The sequence below is a fragment of the Caretta caretta genome, chromosome 11 (genome assembly GCF_965140235.1).
Source record: "Caretta caretta isolate rCarCar2 chromosome 11, rCarCar1.hap1, whole genome shotgun sequence".
Classification (NCBI taxonomy): domain Eukaryota; kingdom Metazoa; phylum Chordata; order Testudines; family Cheloniidae; genus Caretta; species Caretta caretta.
Genome location: NC_134216.1, coordinates 41,375,223 through 41,400,129, shown reverse-complemented (window position 1 = coordinate 41,400,129; position 24,907 = coordinate 41,375,223). Strand labels below are relative to the sequence as shown.

General features: G+C 39.0%; 1 protein-coding gene across 6 annotated transcripts in view; it reads right to left on the bottom strand.

Annotated features, from left to right (window-relative positions):
• Nucleotides 1-24,907, bottom strand: part of RAPGEF4 (Rap guanine nucleotide exchange factor 4) — a 226,435-nt gene that overhangs the window by 168,323 nt on the left and 33,205 nt on the right. For 5 of the 6 annotated variants that reach the window (XM_048869498.2, XM_048869500.2, XM_048869499.2 and 2 more), the window contains exon 4: nucleotides 24,028-24,174. In XM_048869498.2, the coding sequence (XP_048725455.1) occupies nucleotides 24,028-24,174 (147 nt within the window). Of the gene's footprint in view, nucleotides 1-18,939; nucleotides 18,959-24,027; nucleotides 24,175-24,907 lie in introns of those variants that run through there. The other variant, XM_075117964.1, reaches the window with a different exon arrangement.

Here is a 24,907-nt window from a genome sequence, read left to right as displayed (position 1 = left end):
AATTATCATCTATAATTGAATACATGCAAGTAAGCTTTAATTAAATGTGACTTCTCTGCTGAAAAGGAAAACATTCAAGTCTCAAAACAGAAGAAGTTGGCCAACTGAGAAAACAAGCAAGCTTGGCTGCATGAAAAAAATATTTAAAAAAAACAACAACCCACATTTCAGTTTTTTTCCAACTTACTCTTGATTCACAAAACCAAATCCCTAAGACACAACAGTGCTTATAAAAAGGTGACAGGCTTGCTACCAAGATCAAATATTAGATATATACAGACAGGGCAGAAAGTTTTGGGGTAAAGGGACCAGTGAAATGATTCCTTGGGACCTCTTCATCATATTCAAAAATGCATGGAATCTTCAGGCCATAATCAGATGCCTACCACAGAAATAGAACCCAGCTGCTTTTGCTGGGCCCATGGCATGGGGGCCAACATTTAAAAATGTCCAAATGATAACTTGCCGCATAGGATTGGAGTTTGTGGCCTATTTAAGGGCTATGTGTTTGCATACAGTGATTTTTAATACTTATAGCATTTGCAAAATTAACACATCATCATGACACCCCTAAGAGGTAGAGAAATATGATTGTCCTTATTGAGGAGAAAGTAGTGTGGGAAAGGTTAATTGACTTGACTAAGGTCACATAGGGAGAACACATCAGAGCCAGGAATCACATTAGACCACCTTTCTCCTTGTGGCCAGGGATCACTATGACTGCTCAGCAGAAGAGCCAGCTAAATTGCAAGCAACTGTCTGGGAGGTGAGAGGAAGTTTACAATGACCCTGCCACTACCAGGGACAGCCCAGACAGTACTACCAAAACAGCCATGAATTAGTTTGAGGTCCCCCAGAAAATCAAGGGATTATAACCATGGGTTTCACTGGTCCCAAAGGGCAGCCGTGGGCCTTGCCTATACTAGAAGGAATTATAGAATGGCTACACCACCAAATCCTCTTAGTGGAGATGCAGAGTGCTTTTGCTGGTATAGTTCATATAAGTTTTCTGAACAAAATAAACTATACTGGCAAAAGGACTCTCCTCCCTCCCCCCCCCCCCCCCCCCAACCCCCGGAATAACCGTATTTACACTAGGGCTTTTGCTGGCATAGCTCTGTCAGGTTTGGTGTGTGATTTTTTTCCACACTCCTAACTAACACAGCTATGCCAACAAAACTTTTACAAGTAGACCAGGCCTAGGTGACTTTAGGAAGACTGTGAATAATCAGTGATGTTTAAGGGAAATCAATTAGTAACAACATTTCAACTCCAGGGATAAGTTTACATTTTCCAGACTTTCTTTGCGAGGCAACTGGCAAGAACATTTTTCTAAATGAAAGATGAGATTAGCCTTGAAATGTGAGTTCAGCTTTAAAATCCTCCACTCAGTCAAATGAAACGACCTTTCTCCATGGAAGGTGAGCATGGCCCATCAGCAACCACTCTGATGGACACACTGCTCTGTGAAAAGTGGTCTCTGAGATAATATGTTAAGTCTTTGAAAGTCAGTTACTAAAGGCCGCTTTATCCTTAATGGGCCACCTCTTAGCTCTTGTTTAGACAAAGCCTCAGAGAAAGCAACAAGTCCAAATCCCCACTGTGGGTGTAAGGAACTGGGATAAACTGCCCCCGCGCTTATCTACACAATCTGTTAGTGCACAACGCACTCTAGCCCGCCTCAGGCTAACTGGCCCTATTGACCCTGCTACTGTGCACTAGAAGTTTGATAGTGCACTTGATGTCCTACTGTGAAAAATGGCATGTCTTGGCCTGCAGGCTAACCCAAAGGGCACAGCAAAAGAAAGCGGGGGGAGGAGAGAAGGGGGGTATCTGTCACTCTGGACAGCATGGGGCTGGAACTCTGACTGGGAGGTGAATGCCAGGAAAAGTTCTTTACATATGTGACCGCATTTTTTTCTACATCTTCGAGTTCTTGTCTAGTTTATGAGAAGTGTGTGGTGGGGCCTGCTTGCTCCTGCCTCTATTCAAGTTCACAAATGGCTCAGAGATCTTTTTTGCTGGTAAAATGCCTAGTGCGGTTTATTTACAATATTAGTTTCCACCACCCTTATACACTCTATAGCCTTACCCCTAGAGTCCAAGGGAGCCCCTTGCTGCGAGAAGCAGGGAAGAGCAATGACTCTCTCTTCCTTTCCTCCTCTCTTTTTCTGCATTCTCCCTCTCCTACTTCCCTCCTCTGCCTTTCCTACAACCAGCCCAATGAGCCTCTTAGATCTCCTCAGCTCATCAGTTAGGCACAGCTCTTAATGAGGTCTGCTCTGGAGTAATTAATTAGAGTTGCAGTGACCAGAGTGCTGACTCAGTTGCTGTTGCCCAGAACTCTGTCACATAGCATAAAATCTAGACTTTTTTATTTTACTCCATTTTTTTTTCAATAAAACTTTTTACTAAGAGATTTAATATTGCGGGGAGGATTCTCACTCAGTCCGTCTGAGAGGAAAAATGCATCCCGCAACTTCTAAGGACAGATACTAAAGTGGTAAAAGTTTCTGGAACCTAAACCCTCACTCTAGTCTCACGATCAGTGAGGTCTGGGCTTTAATGTTCTCTCGGAGGGAGGTGCATTGCAAAAGGCTAAGGCAGGCTGTACCAAGGGCCCAGCTCCACACCCATCCTGGGATATTGCTATATAATAAAGTTTAAGGGCTGCTATAGCTCTATGGCTCCAGGCCTCCAATTCTCCCCTACTCTGACCCTCTCCTCTTCTTTGCTGTCTCAGCCTGAGCAAATCCCTGCATTTTGCCATTCTTGTCAGACTGATGTTAGGAAAAAAATTGAAGAGGTTTCCTTGCTTCTATGGCTTATTTTTGTTGCTTTTAGAGAAGCAAGGCAATTGGGGGGGAAACCGAACAGCTTGCACTATGGAGACCCTCAGGCTAGGACTCAGAGAATGGACTTGTTTGTTTCAGCTATGTCAGTAATAGAGACAGATAGAGCTTCTGGGGCGCATATTCCCATTTACGAGTTCAAAATTCACTGTTTTGGTGAACAATCTTGTTTAATAAACTTTCACGTGAATATTTACAGAAATGAAACAAAAGAGGACGGAGCGTAGCATTTTTTTTAGCAAATGTATGTCCTCGAAAATAAATTTGTTCACTCAAATTTACTGTGTATGCATGAAAAATCACAACTTCTCCAACGTATAGGCTGCAATTGTTCTATTTCTGCTTATATTCCTGACCTTTAATTGCTTATTTGCAAAAGCCAAGACAAATAGGAGAACAAAAATTGGGCAATGAAACAAAAAAGGGAAACTTTGAAGGTGAACTTAAGGTCATGCCAAATGAAGAAGAGGTATAGTAGAAATTGATCATTCCATCTTCTTTACCCAGCCCTGGAACATGGGAACAAGAGAACATTCAATTGCCAGGCAATATATCTGTAACCTGTAGTGCAGCCTATAGTTAATCAGTAGAATTCACTGCCACAGAAGATCCATTAATAAATTTAATTTGGTTTAGTTATTTAAAAGTTTATACATCACACCTGTTGCCAAGGAACCAAATTCATAATGGAAGGTGGTTGGGAAACAGGGTAAGTGTCAAAACACTGTAACTTACTATAATTTGGAACTCGGTGGGTAGGCAAATCAAGAATGTAAAATAAAAGTTGTATCAGTTTATGCCAGGGTTGAATTTGATTCTGGGACTGTTGGGGGTAATGCAGGGACAGGGTAAAGTATATGACGGGGCAGAAAGAGATCAGTGGGGCTGCTTTTATTATGCACTTCTGTCAACAGCTTTTTTCTATACCTTTCCCCTACCCCATGCATGAAGTTACACTCACTTTTGCACACCTTCCAAATGCCAAATCAGTGAAAATTCCTCACTTACACCCATTTTCTAACAGCTTACAGCCAAAAAGTAATTTATACCACCAACGCTGGCACTAAAAGATTTGGTTGAAAGACTTCTATGGGAATGACACCAGCGCACTCCAGGCTGCATTTGACTTAAGGTGTCTAGGCACCTTACACTTAATATAAAAACAAACAAGAAAGTATTTAAGTTATCTAATGGGTGAATATTTATGGATACCATTGCCTTTAGAATGAGGCTCCTCCGCATTGCTTTGATGTTAATTAATTCATAAACCAGTTAAATAAATCTTACCAGACAAACATGTGGAGGAAGGGGAGATTCTTTTAAAAAAAAATCATCACCAGATTAGTGGATTACGGAAATTCATTTGCATTTCATTAAGGTATCTGATATTTAATGTCATGAAATTTCATCTGAAAAATTAACTGAAAAGGACTTGGAGAGAAGCACTATCGTGGATTAAAACTGGCTAAATGAACAAAAACAAAAGGTGATTAAACATGGCAACGTATAGATAGGGTATCTAACAGATGTGGCAAATTGCCGGTACGATTATGATGGGTCCCACACTTCCTCTTCTTAGGGGGTGGTTCAGGGCGCAGTTTCCTGCCCCTGAACTAGGGTATCTACCGTCCCACTAGTAACCCAGAGAAGGGTAGTGGAGACGGAGGGACCCAGGCCCGCCCTCTACTCCAGGTCCTAGCCCAGGGGCCCTAGGGATAGTGGTAAACCACTTGAACTAGTGCTTCCTTCCCCTGGGCTACTTCCCTCTCCTGCTCTTCAGCTTGTGGGGCCTCCTGACCTCTCTCTCTGCACAAGCCCGGTGTCTCTTTACCTAGGGTCTTGGTCTTCTAGCCAGCCACGGCACTTCTCCAAACCGCCCTCTGCTCCAACTCCTCCAAACCACCCTCTGCTCCAGCTCCTTCCCCTGGCTGATTTCGCAGGCGTGGGTGGGGGAGATTCTGTGGCCTGTGTTGTGCAGGAGGTTGGACTAGATGATCATAATGGTCCCTTCTGATCTTAATATCTATGAATCTATGAAGCTATGATTGAAGCAAGGGGTTTTGACCAGGTGACTGGCTTCAGGTGCTCTAACTGGCTTCAGGTGCTTTTAATTAATCTATAGAAACCTTTCTTCCCTCTACAGGGAATAAGGCTTCTCCTCATCCTGGGACTCACATATCTCTCCTGTATCACTCTCCTGCTGCCTTCTGTATCACACAGAGTACCACATGAACTGGTTTTAGATCCTGTCCTATTTAATATTTTCATTATTAATTTACCAAGAGAGAGTAAACAGCATGTTTGTTAATAAAATACAGATGATCCTAAATTGGGAGGAGTTCTGAACACCTATAAGGACAGGAAAATAATACAAAGGAACCTAGAGGGGTCAAAAACTTTGGGAGAAAATAACAAAATTGAGGTTCAACTTGGAAAAATACATTTTTCCTGGAGAAACAATCTGAAAGAGATACTCAATGGGAAGGAGAAACCTGGGAAGCAGTAATGTTGAAAAAGAACTGAAGTGCATCAGTCACCACTCAAATTTCTACCTTTACTATCAGACACCACACAGTTACCAAGCTATAGCCTTTCTAAATATAAGGGGCAAATGCTATCATCTTAAACACTAGTGAATGGTAACTGTTGGCAAATAATGACTCTTTAATGATGACCACTGCAGGGGAGATAGTAGACAGCAAATTAGACATGTGTTGCAGATATGGCTGCAAATAGGCCAGTGCAATATTGGGCTGTATACAAAGAATCATCATGTCACAGAATAGGGAAGTAACAATCACACTCCTTGTGGCTCTGTTATGACCACATCTGGAATGCTGTGTTAATTTCTGGGCACCATACTAACAAAGACAGTGACAAATTGAAGTGAGTTCGGGTTATATCAACAAAAATTATCCAGAGCTGGAGGAACTAGGCTTTTCAGGAAAATTAAAACAGACATCTGTAAAATTTGTTGAGAGATGACAAAATGGAGACAACAGAATACAAATATCTGAAGGCTGTAAATGATGACAGAAAGGAATCATACGGTGATTTAAGTAGAAATAACAGGATGAAATTTTAAAAGAGAAAATTTAGTCTGAATATCAGAATACATTTCTTAAATAATGTGAGATGCATTTGATTGTGGAATATTCTCCCAAGTGCAGGTCCCATCACTTATGATATTTAAAATTAGACTAAACAAAACACTAGAGAGTGAACTATATATGAAACAATTCCCCTCTGGCAGGGAGATGGAAAGCATGATCTAATAGGCCTTTTTCATTTCCATTTCTATCTTCTGTGCTATGACCCTCTTTGTTTTCAATTAATTACAAGTCTGATTTAAAAAAAAACATATTCTAGTTCTAAAAGAAGGGATGAGGCCAAGTCAAGTCCTCAGGGCCGAGAGGAAAGAAGCATGTCAGTCTTTTTATTTATCCAATTCCAGGATTCTCTCTCAGCATGTTGTTTCCTTTTCCCTCTGTATTTAGCACTGAATATATAAATGGCAAGGTTCATTAAAGGTTCCCTCCCCCCTGCCCCCGACCTTTCTAAACTATCAGGTATTGATTGCTGCTGGAGATAGGACACAGGACTAGATGAAGTCTTTGTATGATGTGCTAGCAGGGGTTCTCAAAACTTAATTTCACTGCAATTCACTTTGGACAACAAAAATTACTACATCACCGGGAAGGGGGATCAAAGCCTGAGCCCACCCAAGCCCCTCCGCCTCGGGGAGGGGGGGAGAGAAGGGGTAAAGTCAAGGCCCAAGGGCTTCAGCCCTAGGCGGGGGACCTGTAACCTGAGCCCCACCACCTGGGGCTGAAGCGCCTGGGCTTCGGCCCTGGAAGGTAGGGCTCAGGCTTTGGCCAGCAAGTCTAACGCCAGCCCTGGCGACCCCATTAAAATGGGGTCACAACCCACTTTGGGGTCCCAACACAGTTTGAGAACCGCTGTACTAGATCAAACACTATGGACCAAATTCTACCTTCAGTTACAATTATATCAGTGGGATTGCATGGATGTACTGTAAATGAAGAAAGAATGTCAACCTATGCTTCTACTGGAAATACAGTTTTTATGATGATGTAATTTGCCAGCTCAGTCCAAAAACCCTTGGAATATATAATCTTTGCTGATGCTCCTTAACTTGCCACTCACAGCAACTGACAATATAAGAATTCTATCCCACTTCTCTTGATGGAGTAGTATGATTAATGACAAGTGCAAAAGAAGAGCTTTGATGTGGCAGTAAAAATGACAAGATACAAGTCCACAATCCAGGAGATTCAAGTCCTTGTAACCCAGCAGAATCTTTATAGTTAATCTTTTAGTTTACATAACCAGCATTTTCTTCTGAATTGTATCAAAAACTTCCATATATATATTTCTATTTATTTTCTTCATGCTGGGCAATCCTGATTTTGGGGAGTGTGACATGCTGAGAGTTTCCTATTACAGCAAATCATTCTTATACAAAGAAAGCCATTCAAATATGTTCACTTAAAAAGGAATATATTTAATATAAAGACAGTATTAATTATTCTTTAACAGTTTTCAAAACAGGGTTGCTTTTTCTTTTTACTATAAAAGCTTCTTTGGGTTTTAGACTGTACAATTTATAATGCATTTCTGCAATGTGGCAATAACTTTGTCAGTATTCTGTGGCCTCACATATCCTTTTCGTAAATGAAATATTGGACAATTTAAATAAAAATACCTGAATTTTGCAAGATTTTTTGTTAATTTTAGCTAAATTTTGACATTTATCTGCCAGTTACAGAAGTAGTTTAATAGAATTTTGGCTACATTTTTAAGCAAAAAAAACAACAACAAAAAAGCACTATGCAATCATTCTGTCTATAAGATTTTATAAAAACATAGTACAGATAATACTAAAATGGTTAAATAAAAACGTCATTTGATATGGGATCCATTTATCAAAGAGTTGTAATCAATCCTTCACAGTTGAAATTCATAACTAGAACCTTGCAAACACTATGGGACAAATTCTGCCTTGGATACATGAGCAGCAACCATTGGGCTAAAGCCACCACTGACGTAAGCAAACATCTTTCCATTTGACCTACTGACTTCAACTAGAAGCTGTTTCATTCGTATCTGAGAGCAGAATTTGACCTTTAAAAAGTTCAGGGTTGGTATAAAAGCCCCATGCTATGTAATGATGCTTTCTGGCCCTCCACTTCTCAATTCAGACGTAGCTCTAGTCATTACAAAGGTCCATGGAAATCGTCCAAATCCCCACAGTAAGACTGCAATTTTCCAAGTAAACCGTAGGTAAAGTTAGTCCACCAAAAACTTTCCAAAATAAACTCAGAAGAGTGACCTCTTTCACTTCTTAAGGGGGGGGAAGGGGAAGGGAGAAAACTGTAGCAGATTTCCTAGACTAAAGCAAGGGAATTCTCTGACTACTGCAGTGAAAGTGAAAGTGAGATAATATCAAAATTAGAACGACAACATGTAACAAGCTATTTACACCATCTTAGAATCTGGCTTATATAGAAATTGATCTTTCTTAACAGGCTCCATTGACCTCTAAACATGTGTTTCCCTTGCATAAAGAACTAGTCACAACTAACACTTTAAGGGCCAAATTGAGTCTCAGTGTAACTGAGACAGACTTTATGCCAAGTATGAATTTGGCCCTTAAAATGTTAATGGAACTTTATGCATGCCATGAACACTGAAAGAAAGATGTAAATCTTTATCCACACAGAGAGAATCTTTATGCAGGATATTTTTTTACTCTGAAACAAGACAGAAACATAGCACACAGGTTGGATGCAGAGAAAAATAGCCAACATGTATACAGCAACACAGGTGTATTAGTACTTTATGGATATATGCAATCACTGCTCCAGAGACAGTTTACAATGTAAGGGTCTAATCTTGAGAGATGCTGAGCACCTGTCACTCCTATTGACTTCAAATGGGCATAAACTGGGCAACAGAAGCACTTTCTCTGGGGAGCAGTCTCTGCTGAGCTACTATCCCACACACAATACACTGGTCAGCACAGATCACTTCCCCTTGGAACCATATGGGCTCTTGTCTGCTCCTGTGCAGCACATCTATGCACTATGTCATACTCAAGAGAGATTAACTGATAATCCTGCCCGAAGACACTGCCCAATTAATGGACACCAGCCACACAGTAGATGGAGCACAGGACTGGGCTTCACAGGCCTGCTGAGCGATCCTCGGAAAGTCACTTCTCCTCTCTGTGCCTCATTTTCCCCATACATAGAAAGAGGGATAACTATATTGACTTTGTTTGTAAAGTGTTTAGAGATCTACTGATTAAAGGTGCTATATAAAAAGTAGGTGTTTATAATATAGGGCATCTGGGTCCAACTAGTACCATCATGTAAGACTATGATTGCTCTGCTAGACTCCTGAGATATTTCCAGTATATCCTGCAGGTCTCAACTGTATAGAAATTAAATCTGATTTGAGAGCACAAAGTTGTCAACAATTCAGTTAAAATACAAATACTTACGACCTGACTGGTACCATCTGTCGCTTCCTGAAGTCTCATTATATTATTCATCAGAAAGGCACAGAGGCAGGAAACCCTTCATTTTGTTGAGGAAAAACAAAAGAAGTCAATGCCTCAGTGCAAGATATTTATTTATTAAAATGGGTATCATTCTTCATGGGGCAACTCCCAGTACAAAATTAATATAATCACATCTGACAGAAATATCCTGCTAAGAGTTTCAATGTGAGTCTCTACCATCATCTCATAATATATAATCTTTTAAACAACCATACTCCAGGCACTAACTACTCTGAAAAAAATAACACACGCTGATATACATCTAAAATATATTTTAGAATTGGGTCACATTTATGTAAAGAAATTGGAGCTGTGATTCATTCATATTGCCAACATTTACTGGTAAACTTTAGTGTTATTTATAGAATAGAATTTGGTTTTCTATCATAGCTTTCATGCCATACTTAATATGGCCCAAAGCACTCTGCACAGCTCACAGTAAAACAGCAACTCAAAAGGTAAATGCTCCAGCCATTCTATGTTCTAGTATAGTGTAAGATGTGATTCTAATGTGAAAAGGCACTATGTAAAATGGTGTCTTCTAAATAATCAAATCTGCTACTTCTGTGACTAAACTTTTACTACTTTGTACACCCGCAATCAACACAGCTGAAAGAGTGTAAGGGCTTGTCTAACTGGTTGGGGAGTGTGAATCCTGGGAAAATGAAGGAACTTGTTCAGCCCTCAGGACTGTACTGCCATGCACCCATTTACTGGCCCCAAAGGGCATTTCCAGCAGCCAGGGATTGCCAGAGAGCTCAGGACATGCTCCTGCACCACTGAAGTCAATGGGAATTTTGGCTTTGACGTCATGTGGGATAAGAGTTGCAAAGGTGGTGTAGAGTTTTGAAACATTTAAAATCTAATTCATACTTTTGGGGAAGAAAAGTGAAGCAGTAAAATGGTTATGTCCAGGAAATGGCGGCAGAAAGGAAATAGGCTTTTGAGTGTCTGTATAGATATAGCTATGAGAGAGAGAGAGAGATTATAGCATTATCTCCAGAGATAATTAAACAAAAGAGCATACATCAGCCAAAAAAAAAAAATTCCCCAAAATTAAATTTAAGAAAAATACAATTTTTTTAGTGTCATAGGAGGATTTAGTTGGCCAGGACCCAATTGAGATAAAAGTCAGACTGCACAGCCCAAAACATGCCTCTGAATATGTACACAGATGAATGTGTACAGCATAAAAAAAATAAATGATTGTTCTGGGGGCAACAGCAGTAAGATAGCCAAAGACTAAGAGTTTATTTTTACTTGAGGACAATGTTCATTTTTGTTTATTCTTTCCCAGAGCTCTAATGTTGGATCATATTAAAGAAGTTCTGTATTAAAATCACAAATGAGTTTGATTCCCCATAGTTTAAATTCCAGTGTATTACTAAATCAAGAGGTCTCTCGGTTTTTGGTCTCTTATTTTTACTGTTTCTCTCGCTCTCTGTGTGAAACTTGCAAGCTGCTAATTGTGTTAGTACATCCTAAGACAGAGTCTGTTCTAAAAGCAATACTTTGTAACAACAACTACTCACACAGGGAGAGACTCAAAGCAATACTCTGTAACAACAGAAACAACACATAGAGACTCCCCGCCCTTTTATTGTATTTATCTCACTTTGTTAACAATTGTGATTAAAACAGATATTAAAATAGGATGTATGTGGATAATAAATGAATGATCAGGGAGGTGCCAGCCTAAGAATCCAGTGTCGATCGGCTGAAGAAGGCGTCAAGTGGAAACAACCAGAGTACCCCCAAAGGGCAGACTGGAATCCACCCAACAGCCTCAAGGATGGAGAACCGAAGAACAAAATAACATCTGGCAGCACAGAGCTGTCAGGAATGTGCCATCTGCTGATTGATTCAGCAACAGCATGATAAAGCAACCTCCATAGACTTGTATTAGACCAAAGACCTATAAAAACAGAACCAAGGGACTGAGTTCTTTGGGGTCTGATTCTGCAAACCAAGGAGCATCAGATGTGCATCTGACAAGGCCCTACTCCCTCTTCATGTCCAGGCCACCTGGCCAGTGGCTTGGCACGAGCAACTCTAAGGCTGGTAACTAAGATAACAACCTTGCAGAACCTCTGTGTGTGTGTGTGTGTGTGTGTATGAATGAATGTGTGAATAAATATGAGATTGAATGGAATGTTATAGCTATAACTAACTGCTTACTATGATTCTTTCTGTATTTACAGTAAATGTGGCATTTTGCTTTATCCCTTTTAATAAGAGCCTGCTGGTTTTTATTTTATTGGTATAACACTAAGAGAGTGAGTCTATAGTGCTGGAATCACTTGGCAGATAGGTGGCATCTTCTGATACTGGTGCTCTACATTTTGCTCGTGGAATGAAGAGCTGGAGCTGTTTTTTCAGCCTGCAGATTCCAACTGCTGGCTCCAGCCTCTGCAAAGCTACATGTCAGATGTCCAATGAGGATTATTTCCTTTCATGCTTATGGTATTGCTTTCAATCAGTTACTGAGAAAGCAAGCACAAGCTATATCATTTAACAAACATATATATAGTTATATTTAACATGCATATTGTATTAATCACACATGTGTGCACACGCAATACATGTAGATATTACACACATGGTTAAATGGGATAACAAAGGAATATTTTTTTTGAAGACTGTACACCAGGCTAATCCCAGATCCAATACATCATATAGAACAGTGGTTTTCAACCAAGGGTATGTGTACGCCTGGGGGTACGCTGCGGTCTTCCAGGGGGTAGATCAGCTCATCTAGATATCTGTCTCGTTTTACAACAGGCTACCTAAAAAGCACTAGCAAAGTCAGTACAAACTAAAATTTCTTAGACAATGACTTGTTTATACTGCTCTACAGACTATAACTGAAATGTAAGTACAGTATTTATATTCCATTTGATTTATTTTATAATTATATGACAAAAATGAGAAAATAAGCAATTTTTAAATAATAGTGTGCTGTGTCTGATTTCATAAGCAAATAATTTTTAAGTGAGGTGAAACTTGGGGTACACAAGACAAATCAGACTCGTGATATAGAAGAGGCACTTTGCCTACTTCTCAACAAAATATTATTAGCAGAATGCTGTAGTGAGGATTCATCATGTTGATTTTATTTTTTTAAACATACTAAAATATTCCAATATGAAAGATTAACTCATCAAAATTAGATTATACAACCCGATAGTAATAATTATAGTTATGTAATGTTATGTTACATAACATTATATCTAATATAATATACTAGTTGATCTAGAGTTTATTTAGCTATCTATTTTAAACTGTGTGTAGAAAAGGCATAATTAGGTTGACTGATGTGTTTGATAAAGAAATATCAATATCTTTTTCAATGATAAAACAAAACCTATGATATTCCAGCTTGTCATTTCTGCCCATTTGTGTTACTCAAACAATATCTTAATACAGTTTGGGGAAATAACTGAATGAGTCTCAGCTATATTTGGAAAGTTGAGTGATTAATATTCCAAGATGATGTTTTTGATTGGCAGTCAAAGGGATATTTTCGAAGTTCAACCAGGAGGTGGAATGCAAAATTAAAGACAGATTACTCAGGGGAAGATTGGTGGTTGATATATAAGCGGTCTGAATTTATATCAATAAATACTAAACGTAGGAAGGGAATTTTAAACTCCGATTACATAATCGCCCTCAAACAAATGACTATGACGTATAACTCTTTTATCCCATTGGGTGTCTCCCCAGCATTTCTTGCTGTGCCTCTATCTCCCATCAACCCTGGAAACTACATGTCTCAGAACTACCTTCTTGTTTGGGCTGAAACAGGAACAGAATAGTGATTACAGTGCCAGCATGCCTTGTTACACAAGGACTCTTGAACCTTTTTCTGAAGCATTTGGTACTGGGCAGAGTTGGAGACAGAATACTCGAATGTGGCCCGCTGGATAGATCCTGTATAGCAATTATCTTCCTATTAAGAAGAGATTTCCTTTTAACTTTGATACAATTTCATTTCTAAGTGTCAGATTATTCTGGTGCATATGGAATTTGTATATTTTGTAAAGCTTTAATTTGACTTACCTGAGCATATCTACTGCTTTTAATTTATATACAGATATACATATGCCTATACCTGTCTGATTTACATGGAGCCCCTGAACAACTGGCCCTCAAATCTACTGTACAACCCAACCCTCTCATTTCCTGTCACCTAGGTAAAGGTGTGGAAATAGCAAAGAAATGGCGAAAGGTATAGAGAACATAAACCTGGTGTCAATAGATTATGAGATGGCCAAACTGCAGGTCCTAAAAGGAAGCAAGAAGTGGTAATCTGGGATGAAATCCTAGCCCGATTGAAGTCAATGGAGTAACTCCGATGGACTTCAATAAGGTCAGGATTTCACCCATGGTAGCGGGGAGAAAGCAGCCTAAAGGAAAGGGCAAAGAGTCCCCTGCTTATACCCTAGAAGGGGAGAACTTCTATTTTAAAACTTGGAATATATTCTGGGGAAAGGAAAGGCTTTTAACTGAACTGTTATACCCTAGGCAGGCCAAGAAAAAAAATTAGACCATTTCTTATACTACACACCTAGATTAGATTTAAATAGTTGGATTTGTTTAGATGCAGGCTACTGAAGCTTCTGGGAAGGGAAAACCAACAATAAGTAGGTTTTGTAAGGCATGCCTTATGTATTATTCACAAAAATATTTCAAAAAACTAAGCTACACTTATCAGAAAAGTGAACAGAGTACAATCTGATGCACTATCACTGCTTTTCTGTTTGTTTGCTTTCTTGCTCATTAATCTGCAAAAAGATCTTCCACTGTGTATTGTCAAGGAACTGTATATTAATTTTTTTTAATTGCTAGCATCTGAAACGGATGGATTAAAAATGTAAATGTGAAAACATATATTGATGTAATAAATGATATATTATTATTTTTCTTGTCCATTATAAGCATAAGCACCAAGCACACAGAAGTAATATGCTCTTTAAAACAATGCTTTTAAGGGACACACTGAAATACCCAGAACTGTAGAGTTATATAAAACAGCAATATATCTCATTATTAAAAGGAAACCGCTAACTAAGCAATGAATGTATTTAGAACCTGAAGGAACTGACCTGTCTCTGGGGTGGATAACAGATTAATTTTTTGTGCCAGATGAAAAAGAAAGATTCATTTGAAAAGAAACCAAAAGCTGAGATGGCAATGTTAACGGAGAGATTAGGAAGTGTCAATGCCCAAAATAAGCTCATCCCCATAACCATGAGGTTGAGCAGAAGAATGGATAAACTGTGTCAAATCAAAAGGTCCAGAAGTATAAGCACAGCTTTCGCAGTTGATTACTTTGGTGTCCGTTCAAAGGCGATGAAAGCCCTTGCCAACTACAAATCCAGTCGGAACCAGAGCTCCAGTCAATTTAACACAAATTCTAGACAAGATGAATTAAATTTTAATGCAGCGATTTTCTTGTTTACACATGGTACTGTATTGTTTGTTACTGAAGCAAACATTTGACAAGAAAAGTGTACATTTGGCAAGAAAGACAGACTGTTTTGAGAATCCTGAAAGTCTCTTGTGAGTCTTGCAAATATTTCTTTCATTCATTATTTTCTATCAACTGAAGTCCACAACTATGCGTCTCAAAATGGGAGTTGTGTTTTTCATACTATGTTAAATGGAGGAATAACATACAATGATAGAGATGTAATGTTAAAAATACAAGCTGCTCAGGGTCAAAAGTGCTTTTAGCATTAATTAAAAATAAAACAAGTTCATTGGGTAAAATGCAACTTTAGCTGTACAAATTCCAGGAGAAATAGCAGCCTCAAAACATCTGCAGAGACCACCCTTTTAACTGCTTAAGGAGATTCCCAAGACTCTGTCACCTTAAATCAAGAATAACTAAAGTGAAATGGAAACTGCTTTGAAATGGGAATAGATCAAAGTGCCTAAGTAACTGTTAGTGTGTAGCAGCAGGGCCCACACAGACAGTGCATGGCAGGCTAGAGTGGGGTAAATTTACACCCCCATTTGCCATAACTAGAACGTTTGTGTAGACTAGTGGATTTAATGCCATTTGGCCCCTTTGGCCTTTCGCATAAATTGCATCTGTATGGCAATACTGGATATCATACAGAAGGACACAGCGCATCAATTGAAACAGAATAGATCACCACTGATTATGAGCTTACTGAACATAATCCCACTAACTGAAAACTAAAACATCATTTGTAAGCATTTACAAAATCAGTTCAGCATGCTCACCAGCACCATCAGCCCCAACAGAAAAATTCCTCTGGATGACTGCCATTGAAATTCTGAACAGTTGGTGATTTCTCTTCTAAGACATGTAATTACCAGTAAAGTCCTCACAGAAGAAGATAGATTTGTCATAAAGAGTGTTATATAATATACAGCATTTTTGTTACAAGAAGTGATGAATACATCCAAATGAAAACTACCAAGGTAGGCAGAATATAATTTGCCCACTCTTTCAAAAGTGCCATGTGATCTTTCATAACCACAGTGGCCAATGCTTCAGCTTTATATCTTTATAGATCTGAAAGAGCACTATAAGGCACCTCTGGTTTGCTACAGTCTCAGAGGGATAATATTCAGATATTCCGAACCACTTCTGGATAGCACCTCAGGTTTTCCCTGGAGGTCTCCCACTCAAGAACTGACCAGACCTGACCTTACTTTGTTAATGAAATCTCATGAGATGACAGATTGATGAGTGGTAATAAAAATGTATCTGTTAACATTTAATTCAAGCCATAAATAGAGAAAAAGAGTATTGAACCACCTTTCAGGTGAAACAGCCGTAAATATATACATAGTTTTGTTTGCATTCAGAGAACTATCACGCGTCCTGTCACATGTACTATGTCTGATATCTGTAACGTACTGTCTCCTCAGACACAAAGAAAACATCCCAACCTCAAATGGATGCCTGTTTTTTTTTCCTGCCACTATCAAGGGTTTTATCAAAGAAAGGTTTCATCTTATGTCTACTCCAGGCTTGTCTACACAGGCAATTTACAGCGCTACAACTCTCTCGCTCAGGGGTGTGAAAAAACACCCCCTGAGCACAGCAAGTTTCAGCGCGGTAAAGCGCCAGCATAGACAGTGCACCAGCACCGGGAGCCGCATTCCCAGCACCGGTAGCTTTGCCCCTCGTGGAGGTGGGTTTTTTAGAGCGCTGGAAGACCACACAAGCCACATGCTGACAGTGCTTTAGCGTTGCCAGTGGAGACTAGCCCAAAGTCCCTTAACTTATCCCACAAGCAGATGAGGAGGGCTTGGGAACAAATACTGCTAAGGAGACTTTTGCTTAAGCAAAGCCCCCTACTGAGGTACACTCTTATGATCCATTATGGCCTGCCACAGAGCCACAAAAGCTGGGCAAGTATTTAGCATTCCACCTTCCACCAGCACAGCTCCATTACTGCTGTGTCCTTACACAACTGCAGCTTCTTCTGGTGTAAGCTTCAATTCACCTACTGGGCTAAAATTTCATTCCATATTAATTTACATCTGCACTACCAGACAGAGCATCATTTATTAAAATTAAGAACTTTTCTTTGAAAATAAACATTTAAACTAAAGAACAAACAGTAAAAGCATACTGCAAAATAATCAAATCCAGAGTAATAGCAACACTTTGGGCCAGTTCTACTCTCAGTCATACCTGTGTAAATACAGTATTATTTCACCATCTTCACAGGAGTAACTCTGAATTTATACCAGTGTAACTGAGAGCAAAATCTGACACCAATTTGAGTGTAATAAATATTTTAGAAATTCTCCTTGTTCATGTCGGTAAAACACGTAAAAAGAGTAATATGCAAGATACGAAGGTGAGATGTTGGCTGCTTAAGAAGCTTTTCCCCACTTTCTGCCAAATCTGTGTTTACTGTCATATTAGTAATTAGCATGTGCTCTGACTTTTTTAATGTGTTACTCCAGCAACAATCTTCTGTCTGCCAATCACCACTACATTTCTTGCATCTCTCACACTAGCTCTGTTCCTTTGCACAAGCATCTGATGGTCAAGTGTGTATTTCCGAACTACACAAGACACTAGATTTCATAAGCTTGTACGTCTCCATATTTTTATTTTTCTGTAATGTGTGCTGTCTACCTTATTACATGGACTGATTCTTCTTCAGTCGGATGAAACAAGTATTTGACAGGTTGCCCGATGCTGTGCTCGGAAGGCAATCTACTATAACCTGATCCTCTTTCCATTTCTTAAATAAACCCATCTGAGAGAAATAACTATCCAGGTAGAGTTTCAGCAGCCAATGAAGAGGATGCCATTAAGTGGTTACATGTAACAGACTATTCCATGCACACATTTTTTATACTTCTGTGGGTCTCAACATTTCACTATTTTAAATCACGCGATCATCCCATAAAGCTAAATATTCTTCACTTTATTAATTATATGGTTTTATATCTGTACTATACTTACCTAGTGGAAATCAATAAATTATAGCAATGATTTATGCAATTGATTATTGAGCAATAAACTGTCAAAATAGTATACCATAAATCAACCAAATCATTTAGGCATCTGGACTTGAATTTGATTTTTCTCTTGCATTTTTATTTCAATATTTCATTTCTTATATCTAGTTTACTCTCCCTCTCAAATTAACTGTGAAACATATCAGCTATGCAATACTCAACAGTGAAAAGGTGAATTAGAAAGTGCTGATACTGACTCGAGATTCCCAGTATTCCTTACACAAGAAACAGTATTCTGAGAAAGGTTCTTCTACAAAGAAAACAATAGGTTCTTTTGTACCAATATTTAATGTATGTTCTCCACTTATCAAGAGGAAAGGGAAATCCTACCTCTCAGAAATAGTCTACTGTATTTAATTCCAAAACACTTAAATGCAATTTAATGACGACACAGTACTGTGTAGATAAATAACTCATTTGCTGTGTTTAAGAAGAATGATCAAATGGAAAATATAAATGAGTGAAAATCTTTACAAATCCAGCCTGTTGTTAAGATCACACAGAACTCCCATTGACATAAAAGTGGTGCCTATATCCTAAGATGAAGATTGCATTAGAAAGGTCAGACAGACATCATGTACGTGTGCACTCAGAGCAAAGTAATTGCCGTTAATCTGATTATTTGAGAACCTAACCAACCCTTTCAAAAAGTTCACATCTAATACTATGCAACATTCAAGTCACTACACAGTTCAATATTTGTATTTCTTAAACAAATTTCCACTGCATCTACTTATAAATTCCTGTGTTTTCACAGAGGACCCATTTTTGACCAGCTCATTAAATGGTAACATTAGCACTTTCCAGGAGAAAGCATTTTTTTCAGAAGTTCTGATTTCAATGCAGTGAGACACACTGAGGTCCACTAGAATACCATCGGAAGGGCATCAGCAGGGCACAAGTTACACTATTATTTATCAGGCTGCAATGTGTGTAATGCTGCTGAATGCGTATAAAAAGAATAAAAGTATTCATTCTGACCTTGTAGAGGCCAGCTCTCTTTCTCTCTCCAACGTTACTGCACACCAAGATCAGCTCTTCATTTAATCATGATCAAATATCTCTCAGGGAATGTATGTTATTCCACAGAAGAGGAAACTAGCTGTTTGTACATTATCCAAGAAGCTTGAGCAATTCACAGTAGTAGGAAAGACTTCTAAAAATAAGTCACCTCCCAGCAGATGCACTTCCTTCCTGTTTTAGTTTGAGTCAGTTTGTAACTGCATGAAAGGACAAAGCTTGAAGACAGAGTAGTGAGAACTCCTATAACAGATACACCGTACAAATAAATGTAGTTCTTTCCTTGTCTGTCTAAAAGAATCAGAACATTGGAGGTGGAGTGAACTACAGACCCAACAGGATATGCGTGACCAGAGCTGCTAGTGTGTAGTCTCTGCTTTTATGTTTATTTTTGGATATGGCTTTCTTAGTCCTTTGCAGTATTCAGGGCTAGGAAGTAGCTCAGTACTATCCTGATAATGCCAAAGGGGGAAAGTAAGTTCTTTTGTGGATAGGGAATGTCTCTTAGTATATGTTCATAAAACATCATGTAAGTGCATAGTGCTAACAGAGCAACTAATGCATTCTTACACAAAGAATATTTTTTGACTGTGTTAACACTCCTTGAAGAGTAAGGCCAGAGATAAGCCAGTGCACAAAAGTATGACACTGGAGATTCTGGACTCCTCCGAGAGCTTCTTTGTCAAACAATATGTTCAGCTCACGGTAAGAACTTAGCCAGAGATTTCATCTTCTCCAATGTGCTGCCCCAGCTGTTGGTGTAAAACTAGATGTCTCTGAGGATGAGCATACTCTGAGGCTGAGCAGATGTTCATGAACAGGGTGCTGCTTAAACAGACGTAGTCATTACAGAAAAGACTAGACCATTTTCCCTGGTAATTGCTATTGTCAGGGCAATATCATCTGGCTTATTGACTGGCTTATTCCCTGATTATTAAAAATGGAGGTCATAGAAGATCTTGTCTGTATTTAAAGGGCAAAAACAATATCCTATTTTTTTCAAATATTCTTTCCCAAGGAACACAAGCTGCCTTCTCTCCTACACATATCTGGTAGAACTACTGTATTTCCACATATACAAAGTCTATAAAAATCAGGGAGGAAAAAAGACCCCCAAAAATCTGTATTGAAGTAAATCTATTACTTTTCAGGTAGAGGGTCAAGTATTCTCAATGAAGTCCTACAGTATTTAAAATAAGAGTCACGGGTTCTGTATTAAGCTAAATACACATTAACTATGTTATCAGGTTGTGTATGTCCTGGGATATGAAGCAATATAGAAGATCAATAATATTGTTTCTTACAGTGTTGTAACTTTATACAGGAATATAACCAATTTGCAATTTGATTTAAACAAATATACAGAAAAAATTGTATGAAAATAGTTCTGATTCAAAATTGGCACCACGGTGTGACTTTATAAAGATAGCCTTACTTTAAAATTCTTCCTGAATTAAGGAAATTAAACAGTGTCTCCCATCCCACCCCTGCAATTCAGCTCTAATTATCTAAAGGGCTGAAAATGGTATGCAGTGGATTTTAATATTAATTTCCTGAAGATGTTTGCTGTAATTATGCTGACATTGTTGCCTTCTTTTGTCTTTCCCAGGACACCATTGAAAACTAATCTGTGGCCCATTCTCAGTTATACAGAGCATTTTAATAAATACAGATATAGCAGTTATGGAACAGCATGGTCTTTGTTCACTGTGTCAGAACACGTTTGCCAGAATCTGCTTTGGGTAAACAAAGGTGACCTGATCTTAGAACAAGCCCTGAACACCACAAATCCCACAACTCATCAAAAAGTTACTCTAAAGGGAAAGATGTGCACTTATGGTACAAAGAAAATATCATAATATTACTAATATTTTCAGAGATTTTCATAAAGAAGTCAAATATATTTTGAATATATTCCTTCTTTGTAAAGAATAGTTTTATTTTTTTAGCAGCAACATATGTCGTGGCTTTGGAATTAATGTACTGCATACAGACAAAAGCACCCTTTCAAGTCCTGCTAATACATCCTAAACTACCAACTAGGGCTAACTTCTTCAGCATTCTTGTTGGATGTTCAGGAATATTGCCCACAAGAGAGACTTCACAAAAATTCACAAAAAAAATGGCATTTTGGGATGTATAAGTAGGGGCATAGCGAGCAGATCAAGGGACGTGATTGTTCCCCTCTATTCGACATTGGTGAGGCCTCATCTGGAGTACTGTGTCCAGTTTTGGGCCCCACACTACAAGAAGGATGTGGATAAATTGGAGAGAGTCCAGCGAAGGGCAACAAAAATGTTAGGGGTCTGGAACACATGACTTATGAGGAGAGGCTGAGGGAACTGGGATTGTTTAGTCTGCAGAAGAGAAGAATGAGGGGGGATTTGATAGCTGCTTTCAACTACCTGAGAGGTGGTTCCAGAGAGGATGGTTCTAGACTATTCTCAGTGGTAGAAGAGGACAGGACAAGGAGTAATGGTCTCAAGTTGCAGTGGGGGAGGTTTAGGTTGGATATTAGGAAAAACTTTTTCACTAGGAGGGTGGTGAAACACTGGAATGCGTTACCTAGGGAGGTGGTAGAATCTCCTTCCTTAGAAGTTTTTAAGGTCAGGCTTGACAAAGCCCTGGCTGGGATGATTTAATTGGGGATTGGTCCTGCTTTGAGCAGGGGGTTGGACTAGATGACCTCCTGAGGTCCCTTCCAACCCTGGTATTCTATGATTCTATGAATTCAGAAAGAATTTGATTGCAAAGTGTGCAGAGAGCACATGCCAGTCAAGCTGTAGTCTACGAGTGACATCTGCAGCATGTCCAATATTCTTTGTATAAAATTTTAACAGGGATTCAGAAATACACTGAAAAGTGTCTGCTAAAAGCTCCCAAGACAGCTCTCTCTTGATGGCGGCTACCATTTTTGTATTGGGTTGTTATAATTTAAACATTATAAAAAATAAAAGTTGCTCTGTAAAAATAAATAGCATTGTGTCAACCATTTAAGTAAGAGTAGTCAAAGGAAAAACATTTTAAAAGTGCTTTGTAATTCTTGTTTGAACATCTTTAAGGTGTTTGTGACAGAGGGAAATATATTTAAAAGAATGCAACGTTCAGAATCGAAAAAAGGAACCATATGCTAAACAATTTTTTTTCCATTTATCAGAGATGAAATCCAATGACTTTGTTTTTAGAAAGGAAATCCCTTGGATATCACAGATGACACCTCTTGTCCTACATCTAGGTCAGCGATCAGCAACCTTTGGCACGCAGCGCGTCAGGGAAATCCGCTGGCGGGCCGGGACGGTTTGTTTACCTGCAGCATCTGCAGGTTCGGCCGATTGCAGCTCCCTCTGGCCGCGGTTCGCCGCTCCAGGCCAATGGGGGCTGCGGAAAGCGGCGTGGGCCGAAGGATGCGCTACCATCCCAGCCTGCCAGTGGATTTCCCTGACGGGCCGCGTGCTAAAGACTGCCAATCCCTGGTCTAGGTAAAGGTGAACTAAAAGCATTTTAACTGACAAAACCTGAGCTCAGGTTTGTTCTCTTCCATCACTAACATTCAAGACTCTATCTGCATTACAAGTTTTGCCATCTGTAAACGCAACACTAAACCAAGTTACAAGATGGTCAAGGCATGCCATAGTTAAGCGTGGCACTTAAACACTGTAAAATCTGTAGTGGAGATGGAGCCTAGAGCATTGCAGGAACAGCATTCTTCACATATTTACTCGAGTGTTTTCCTACAGCTCTATTTGAGCTAAAGACATTGGGCCAAATTCTGCTCTAAGTTACAGAAGCACAACCAATGAAGCAAAGTCTGCCACTATCAGTGTATTCAGTGACAGACATGTTTCAACAGTACTTTGGAACTCTGATGCCCCACCCATGCTATAGTATATAAAACATGCCTGGAACAACTACTTTTACAGGTGACTGACACTAGTGATGTTTCTCTGACCAACGTTGCCAGGAAATTTTTCTGAAAGCTTTATTATAATACTTGCTAGAGGATAGCACTGTTTGGTTAATACAGGTCACAGAAAGCGGAAAAAGCCCAAACCTTGCCCACACTGGCCAAGGAAACTAAGCTAGAATGCTACAAGCAGTAATCATTGTTTAAACATAATATTTGCAGAACCTCAACGTTAGGTCACAATCTGCTACATGTGGACCCCTAAACTTGTACAGATTCTAATTAAATCAATAGGGTTCTTCATGGACCCAGCAGTCCATTTATACGGATTAGATTGCATAGTGTGGACTAGACCTAATTGGTGCCTTCTAATTACCAATAATATTTTTCAAATCTTGCAAAAATTCAGATATTAATCACAAAATCTGCCAACTAAACATGCAAGCACACTAATGACACGTGCTCGGCAAGGACACCCAACTAGATAACAGTAGCAAGCAGATTCAAGAACCATACATTCACTAAAGAGTGAAGTATTGGGGGGCTTTGCAAGTATTCACTATGCCAAATAACACATTCATTTTTAAGTGCTCTTCAGTCAGTTACCAATTCTAAAACTCTTCCATTTGGTGGTGATAACAAGGAGGGATGAGGAACAATATGCAAGTGCAATTTGATCAGGGTCCGCTATGCGATTCGACTAGCTGGTGTCAAACATAAATATAAGTCTGACAAACCAGCAAATGGAGAGCACAAACAAATATGTTAATCTGAGTTAGTTTCATTTTACGAAATAAGTTAAGGGGAGAAGTATACAGCAGTTAAAGTAAATTTTAAAACAAATATCAGAAAGTTATTTCTTGTTGGAGACTAATGCATTTGTGGAGTAACTTATTAAGCAAAGTTGTCAAGACAAAAAAAACAGGATGGTCTTTGAAGATATATTAATAAGGATATATAATCTTGCAGAAGATGAAGTACCAAAAAGGGACAAGTGGATTTCACTCATTCTCCAAATTTTTTTTAAAAAGGTATATTCCTCTGCTAAAACTGAACACATTAAGACACAATCATAATGTTATTATATACATACATTTCACTTTTCTCTAACCATATTAATTGTTCAATAAGTCTTTTGGCTTTACCTCCCAAAGTGCTTTGAAATCCTTCTGCTCAATTCGAAGGAGCTCACTGTATTCCCTGGTAACAATAGTAGCATGGCGAGGGGTGTTATCCAGAATTGACTCTCCAAAAGCGGTTCCTATTCCCAAGGTACATATTGTTACAGCATCCTTTGAATCAAAAATAAAAAGGCCATGTATTAAATTCCTGGCTTTTGAAGGGGTCTGTAGTTTCATATCACTTATCAGCTGATTATGCTACACAGCACAGCCATAGATTCTTAATTAATTTTCTAGGATAAGCATTTTAACATTTGGATGAGAGGATATGGCTGGGTTGGTCCAGTGGCGCAGAAAGCCTTGATTTCAGAATGCGCTTAGGATTCTGTTTTCCCTGCTCACTAGCTGGTTCAGATCTGCCTTGCTGTAAAGTACAGAGAACAGGAATCACCACCACCTTTGGAAGAAAAAGTCATGATCTCTGGTCATGTATCCCTTTACACAGATGTGATGAGGAGTGTGACGTTAACCATATTTCTATGAAGAATATGGGGTGTATGATAGGAATATGGCATAACCAAGTTATACTTTTTACAGGATGGCTCATGTAAGATATTATTGGAAAGATTATGATTTACTGAATATGATTATCCAATTTGTATGCATGTATCATTTCTGTATCTAGAGTTAGGAATATTGACTATGTAACAATTACAACTGTGTGTGTACTTGGGGGGAACACCCACCAGACAGTAGGCAAACACTCTGAATGACCCATTAGGAAGAAACAATAAGACTGTGAAGATACTAATCTCTCTCCTTCCTAGGAGATGTAGCTGTGACACTACCAGGTCAGGTGATAAGATCACCTGATACAAAATACCACCTTGGACACTGCTGGTAC